The sequence below is a fragment of the Peromyscus leucopus genome, chromosome 22 (genome assembly GCF_004664715.2).
Source record: "Peromyscus leucopus breed LL Stock chromosome 22, UCI_PerLeu_2.1, whole genome shotgun sequence".
Taxonomy (NCBI): domain Eukaryota; kingdom Metazoa; phylum Chordata; class Mammalia; order Rodentia; family Cricetidae; genus Peromyscus; species Peromyscus leucopus.
In genome coordinates this window covers 3,544,263-3,551,447 of record NC_051081.1, presented here as the reverse complement: position 1 = coordinate 3,551,447, position 7,185 = coordinate 3,544,263, and the positions used below count along the sequence as shown (strand labels likewise).

The window sequence follows — 7,185 nt, the reverse complement described above, 5'->3', positions numbered from 1 at the left end:
CCAGGAACCAGTAGTATCTCCCCCACACACCTGCCACCAAACCTCTGGAGATCCTGGGGCTCAGAGCCACCACCTTCCCTGTCTATACAAAGGTTCTGAGGAAGGAGGGGGCGGCTGGAGTGGAGAGGGGAGAAGCAGCAGACCCCGAGGAGGGGCTGGGGTGGGGGCGCTGTCCTAGGTGGTGTTTATAAGACCCCGGGGCACCTCTCCAAGCAGTCTCTATGAAACCCAAGTGGAGAGGAACGAGAATCGCTGATGGCACCCGGAAGCTGGAGTGGACCCTGAGGCCTCCTCAGAGAAGGGGTTTACCGGGGGAGATTCCTGCATCCCCAGGCCCCTCCTTCCATACTCCCCCTATCCTCCCTCCATCCTTCACTGCGAGCATCCCAGGCGGGCCCAGGAGGCGGAGCTTGCGGGTGACCCGGGCGGTGACGCGGTTACGGCTCCGCTGATATAGAGGCGCCCGGGGGCGCAGAGACAGCTCCGCAGCCGCCACCTCACCCAGTCTCCAGAGCCAGAGCCACAGCGGCCCGTCGTCGACACCAGTCCATCAGCTGCTACCAGCAGCAGCACCACCGCCATGCGAGAGATCGTGCACCTGCAAGCCGGGCAGTGCGGCAACCAGATCGGGGCCAAGGTGCGCGGGGCTGAGGGAGGGGTGGCGACGGGACGGGCGCAGAGAGGGGTCTCTGGCTCCCCTAAGACTCACCCAGGAAGTCTGCATCCCAGGGTGGTGGGGGAGGGGAGCCAAGGCAGAGCCAGGCCGGGAACAAAGGGGCCGGTGATGGGGGCAGGGCCTGGCCTTGTGTCCCTTGGCCACAGCTGGCCTCACAGCTGGGCCACTGTCACCCTCAGCTGCCGGCACAAAGAGGCACGGCCCCTCCTCCCCAGGCTGCCGCCGGGATGGGTGGCACCGAGAGGCTCTGGCGGGGCCCATCCTGTCCCTACCCCCCACTTCTTGCTGGCTCATGCTAGCTGTGGCTTTGAGTTCCCCAGTCACCTAGCAGGAGAGCAGTCAGTAACTGCAGAGGTGGCTTTAAGGGTGTTCCAGACACAGCATCTCTCAGCCCGTCCTTCCCGGCTGTCATTGCGCCCCAGCCTTAGCACTTGGGAGATAGAGGCAGGAGAGCCCAAAAACAGCCTCCCATATACAGTAAGTCGGAGGTCAGCCTGGGCTATGTGAGACTCTGTGTTAACAAATAAATAAATAAGTAAGTAAATAAATAAATAAATAAATAAATAAATAAATAAATAAATAGGGGCGGTGTCGCTCAGTGGGTAGAGCCTTTGCCCAGGTGTTGTGGTACAGCCTGGGCTATGTGGAACCCTGTGTTAACAAATAAATAAGTAGGGGCGGTGTCGCTCAGTGGGTAGAGCCTTTGCCCAGGTGTCGTAGTACATACCTGTCACCCCAGCCACTAGGGAGATGGAGACAGGAGTTCAATATCATCCTAGGCTATCTAGTGACTTTCAGGCTAGCCTGGGCTATAGGAGACCCTGCCTAAAAAATAATAAACAACGATTAAAAAAAAAAAAAAACAGCAAATCCAAAACAGCTACCCAACCCTTCCCGTGACCCATCCCCACATCAAACAAACAGACAGTAGGGCAGGCCACATGGCTCCTCCAGTGCTGATTGCCAAGCTCAGCAACCCAAGTTTGATCTCCATGTGCTGGGAAGGAAGAACGGCCTCGGGCAAGCTGTCCTCTGGCCTCCACTCAAGCATGTGGCGTGAGGCTCACCCACATGAAATAAACTGTTTTTAAACAATAACAAGAGGAAAATCTATTCAACTCTGCCGTCACACGTCTCTCTCTAGTTCTGGGAAGTTATCAGTGACGAACACGGCATCGACCCCACCGGGACCTATCATGGGGATAGTGACCTCCAGCTGGAAAGAATCAATGTCTACTACAATGAGGCCACAGGTAGGGAGGGTAGCCAGTGGAGTGGACACCTTCTGCGGGGGCAGGGAGGGGGGGGCTGGCAGGAAGGGACAGGATGTGCCCAGGAGCCTGCTGGGCCTGGCGCTCACCCCAGCCTCCATCCATCTGCCGTCTCCACAGGTGGAAATTATGTTCCCAGAGCCGTGCTGGTTGACCTGGAACCCGGCACCATGGACTCCGTCCGCTCTGGGCCTTTCGGCCAGATCTTCCGGCCAGACAACTTTGTGTTTGGTGAGTCCCTCTCCGGTGTGGGCACACACGTTTGTTTTCATTTCTAATTAGCACCAAAGAGCCCACGGTGATTGCTGCAGACTCAGAGGACAGGGCAGCCTCCAACTCGCCATAGAGCTGAGGCTGGCCTTGAACTAGCTTACACGGCTTAAGATGACCATGAATTCCTGATTCTCCTGCTGCTGCCTTCCCAGTTCTGGGATGGCAGGTGGGTTTCTGTGCTGCTGGGGATGGAGCCCAGGGCTTCCTGCATGCCAGAGGAGCACTGTAGTGACTGAGCCCCAGCCCTCTGGAGATGGTGTACGTAGAAAGGATGTGAGCAGGTTCTGTGTAGACACCATACTTTTCTAGAAGGGCTCTGAGCTCATCTTCCAGTTAGGAGAGGAGTCAGTCCACGACCACAGGGCTGGTGCTCAGCAATCCATCTCCAGTCGTCCTTAGAATGTCAGCTCCACGGGATGGCAGCAGGGCAGAGCAGGGGCAAGGAGGCAGCTGTTCCCTACTGCAGCCCCAGCCAGCGACCCTGGGCAAGGGAGTTTCCCTCTCTGGTGGATACAAAGTTTGTGGAAGATAACTGTGTGCCGGTGTGGGTACGGTGCGTAAAGGTCCTCCGGAAATGGCTGAGGAGAGAAAGATACAAAAATGTGAGGTGGGCCCAAGAGCATGCACACAGAGTGTGTGTGTCCCAGAGAGAGGCAGAGAGGAGGAGGAAATAAGAAAGGAAGGCAGAGAGAAAAGAAAGAAAGGAAAAGGTTAAAAGGAGGCTTGGGGAGATGACTCAATTGGTCAAGTGCTCAGTGTGCGAGCATGAAGATGTGAGTTCAAATCCCAAGCACCCATTTGAAAATACAAGCACGAGAACTCATGTCTGTAATGCTAGCTCTGGAGAGAACAGTGACGGGTGAAACCCTGGAGCTCGCTGGCAAGCCAGTCTAGCCATGTGAGAGACCCTGCCTTAATAATAAAATAAATAAATAAATAATGAATGAATGAATGAATGAATGAATGAATGAATAAGGTGGAGAGAGATAGAGGAAGACACCAGACACTGGCCTTCTACACGTGTGCATACACGGGCACAGCCCATGCACGCCTGCATGTGCACATGTACACACACACAGGCACAGGCACAGACACACACACACACACACACACACACACAGGTGACGTGGAGCCCAGGCCTGCTAGAGGTGAGGGAGGGGCCGTGTGAATACAGGTAGAGAAGGAATTCCAGGCACTGGTGCAAAGGTCCCAGAGCTGATGAAGGAGCATCCAGGAGGCCCGCGTGACTCTAGCAGAGAGAATGAGGAGAGATGGAGGTCGAGGCAGGAGGGAACAGGGCAGGGCGAGCGGACTTGAGGGCTACAGGGTGGGGAGGAAGTGGAGTGGGGGAGGGACAGCTGGGACGGACTCAGCTCACGGGCGCCCTCTGGCTGCTGCAGGGAGCACAGACGTGAAAGGCCGCAGCCGTGTCAGGGAGGAACAGAGGTTTTTCAAGCTTAGGGGGTATGGTTTTATTGAGCTTTTTGTAGGAGCCTTCTAGCTTCTGGATGAAGGTGTGCTAAACTAAAACACTTACAGTTAAATATAATAATTATTGTAGGACGTAATAATCGGCGCTGGAGAGATGACTTAACCGTCGACAGCACTCTGCTCTAGCAGGGGACCCTGTTTGTCCCCTAGGACCCTGGTGACCCTTCAATCATCTCCAACTCTGGCCTCTGAGGGCACTGCACTCATGGCGCACAGACAAACATGCAGGCAAAACATTCACCCACATAAAAAATACGAATAAAATAAGCTGGGCATGGTGGTGCACACATTTAATCCCAGCCCTTGAGAGGCAGGGCTAGAGGATCTGAGTTTGAGGCCAGCCTGGTCTACAGAGAGTTCGAAGACAGCCAGGGCTGCATAGTGAGACCCTGTCTGGGGGGGAGGAACGGGGGAGGAGAAATTAAGTAAATAAAAGAATAAAATAAAATTTGAAAGATAACTATATAGTAAAATTAATTACATCTTAATAATAATGATTGTTTGATAATAAAGTATCAGTTACTATTTATGCCTATAATATTAAGTGACTGTTGTTAATAATAGTTTGCTGTGTTATTACACAGTACAGTTACTGCAGACAGTGACAATATTCAGAATCTCAAGCAGCTGAGGGGAAAGATTTTAAATGTTTGTAGGATAAATAAAACAGTGATGTCCATTTGAGGAAGCGGTTATCTTTATCCTAATTCAAACATTGGACAGTATAGCCCTACATCAAAATACAGTGTGCCCCCCCCACAAATGTGTATAAATTTTATGTCTTGGCCGAAAAGTAAATCTGGAGCCTAGTGTGACAAAGGAGCCACCAGGAGGCCTGTGTGGCTGGGGCAGAGGGAGTGGGGGGCACAGATGGAGGCAGAGGCCGGAGGGAACTGGGCCCGGTGAGCACTCACCAGGCATGCACAAAGCCCTGGATCCGCAGCCAGCACCATCGAAACTGGGCTTCCTGATATCTGTCAACATCTCAGCGCTCAGTGGAGCAGGAGGGTCAGGAGTTCAGGGATATCCTTGGCTACACATGGGGTTTGAGACCCTGTTATTAAATAAACAAATAATCCAAGCCTGGCATGGCAGTCATCAAAGCCCTTAGCAGGCAGACAGCCAGAGCCCATGAGCAGCCAGGGCCACATGATGAGAATCTATATAAAAAATAAAATAGCCGGGTAGTAGTGGCGCATGACTTTAATCCCAGCGCTCGGAGGCAGAGGCAGAAGGATCTCTGTGAGTTCAAGGCCAGCCTGGTCTACAGAGTGAGTTCCAGGACAGCCGGGGCTACACAGAGAAACCCTGTCTTAAATAAATAAATAAATAAATAAATTAAAACCATCTAAGAAAAACAGTTTGGGGGGTAGTGGTAGAAAGACGACCAGTGGTTAAGAGCACTGCTGTTTTCCAAATGACCCAAGGGTTCCCAGCACCCACATCAGGTGGCTCACAACCACCTGAGCCAGCCTGGTCTACAGAGCTAATTCCAAGATAGGCTCCAAAGCTATACAGCTATCAAATAAAATAATAATAATAATAATAAAGTAAAAATAAATAAAATTAAATTAACCACCACAGCCCCCAAAAGTAAATTCAATAATTAAAATAACAATAATGTTAACGTTATTCTTCCAGCCTTCTCGGTGTCATTTATTAATTTCTGAGACAGGGTCTCATGTAGCCCAGGCTGGCCTCAACTCACTATGTAGCTGTGGCTAGTCTTGCATGCCTGATCCTCCTGCTGCCACCTCCTGAGTGCTGGAATGACAGGTGAGGCTAGCACATCTGGCTTCCGCCCTGGTGAGGAGGGAACGCAGGAGGACCCAGGGCCTCGTGGGCAGGGCTCTACCCTCCGAGCCTGGCCGGGGACTCCTGTCACTTGATTGTCTAATGAGTCAGACGCTAGGGTTCAGCGCTGACGGTTTGGAGGGTCCACCCTTCCCCGTACCTGCGAATCCAAGCCTGTCTCTTCCCCAGGTCAATCCGGAGCCGGCAACAACTGGGCCAAGGGTCACTACACGGAGGGCGCGGAGTTGGTGGATGCGGTCCTGGACGTAGTGCGCAAAGAGGCGGAAAGCTGTGACTGCCTCCAGGGCTTCCAGCTGACGCACTCGCTGGGTGGTGGCACCGGCTCGGGCATGGGGACCCTGCTCATCAGCAAGATCCGGGAGGAGTTCCCAGACAGGATCATGAACACGTTCAGCGTGGTGCCATCGCCCAAGGTGTCGGACACGGTGGTGGAGCCCTACAACGCCACTCTGTCTGTGCACCAGCTGGTGGAGAACACCGACGAGACCTACTGCATCGACAACGAAGCCCTGTACGACATCTGCTTCCGCACGCTCAAGCTCACCACCCCCACCTACGGGGACCTCAACCACCTGGTGTCGGCCACCATGAGTGGGGTGACCACCTGCCTGCGCTTCCCGGGCCAGCTCAATGCGGATCTTCGCAAGCTGGCGGTGAACATGGTACCCTTCCCTCGTCTCCACTTCTTCATGCCCGGATTCGCACCCTTGACCAGCCGGGGCAGCCAGCAGTACCGGGCCCTCACCGTTCCTGAGCTGACTCAGCAGATGTTCGATGCTAAGAACATGATGGCCGCGTGTGACCCGAGACACGGCCGCTACCTGACCGTGGCCGCTGTCTTCCGGGGACGGATGTCCATGAAGGAGGTGGACGAGCAGATGCTGAGTGTGCAGAGCAAAAACAGCAGCTACTTCGTGGAGTGGATCCCCAACAACGTCAAGACGGCCGTGTGTGACATCCCGCCCCGCGGCCTGAAGATGGCAGCCACCTTCATCGGCAACAGCACCGCCATCCAGGAGCTGTTCAAGCGCATCTCGGAGCAGTTCACCGCCATGTTCCGCCGCAAGGCCTTTCTGCACTGGTACACGGCGAAGGCATGGACGAGATGGAGTTCACCGAGGCCGAGAGCAACATGAACGACCTGGTGTCCGAGTACCAGCAGTACCAGGACGCCACGGCTGAGGAGGGCGAGTTCGAGGAGGAGGCCGAAGAGGAGGTGGCCTAGGCCTCCTGCCCATCACCCTGACCCTGGGGCACACCAGCAAAGCTTTGACCCTGAACACTCCACATCTGCCTGCAGCTGCCTCCCCACCTTGGACCCCGAGAGCATCATCACCGGCCCTGCTAGCACTGTCCAAGCCCAGAGCCCAGGTTGCTTCTACTTAACTTCACCTTTAATCCCCGAACCCCACCTTCTCTCCAACCCTCTTCTAACACCCATAAGCCCCCACACACACTCTTCATCTCCTTGGGTCTTAAAAACCGTGTCTTTATCCCACATCCCTTCCCCTGCGCTCCTGAACCATTCATTCCCCACCTCTGACATCCCCAGAGGTCTCTCTAGATCTTGATTTACATTTTAACCCATGCCTCCAGCCCCCTTCACCTCTCACCTTACCCTTGACCTCACAGCTCCCCACTCCCGACCCAGCCAGCACC

At 54.3% G+C, this 7,185-nt stretch overlaps 1 protein-coding gene across 1 annotated transcript; it reads left to right on the top strand.

Moving 5' to 3' along the window:
• The first annotated feature begins 407 nt into the window (after positions 1 to 407).
• Positions 408 to 6,926, top strand: Tubb4a (tubulin beta 4A class IVa). The gene is given in 5 exon segments (XM_028862534.2): positions 408 to 637; positions 1,821 to 1,929; positions 2,068 to 2,178; positions 5,695 to 6,609; positions 6,612 to 6,926. Coding segments are annotated over 5 exon segments (1,332 nt in total). The 5' UTR covers positions 408 to 580; the 3' UTR covers positions 6,752 to 6,926.
• Positions 6,927 to 7,185: the final 259 nt, after the last annotated feature.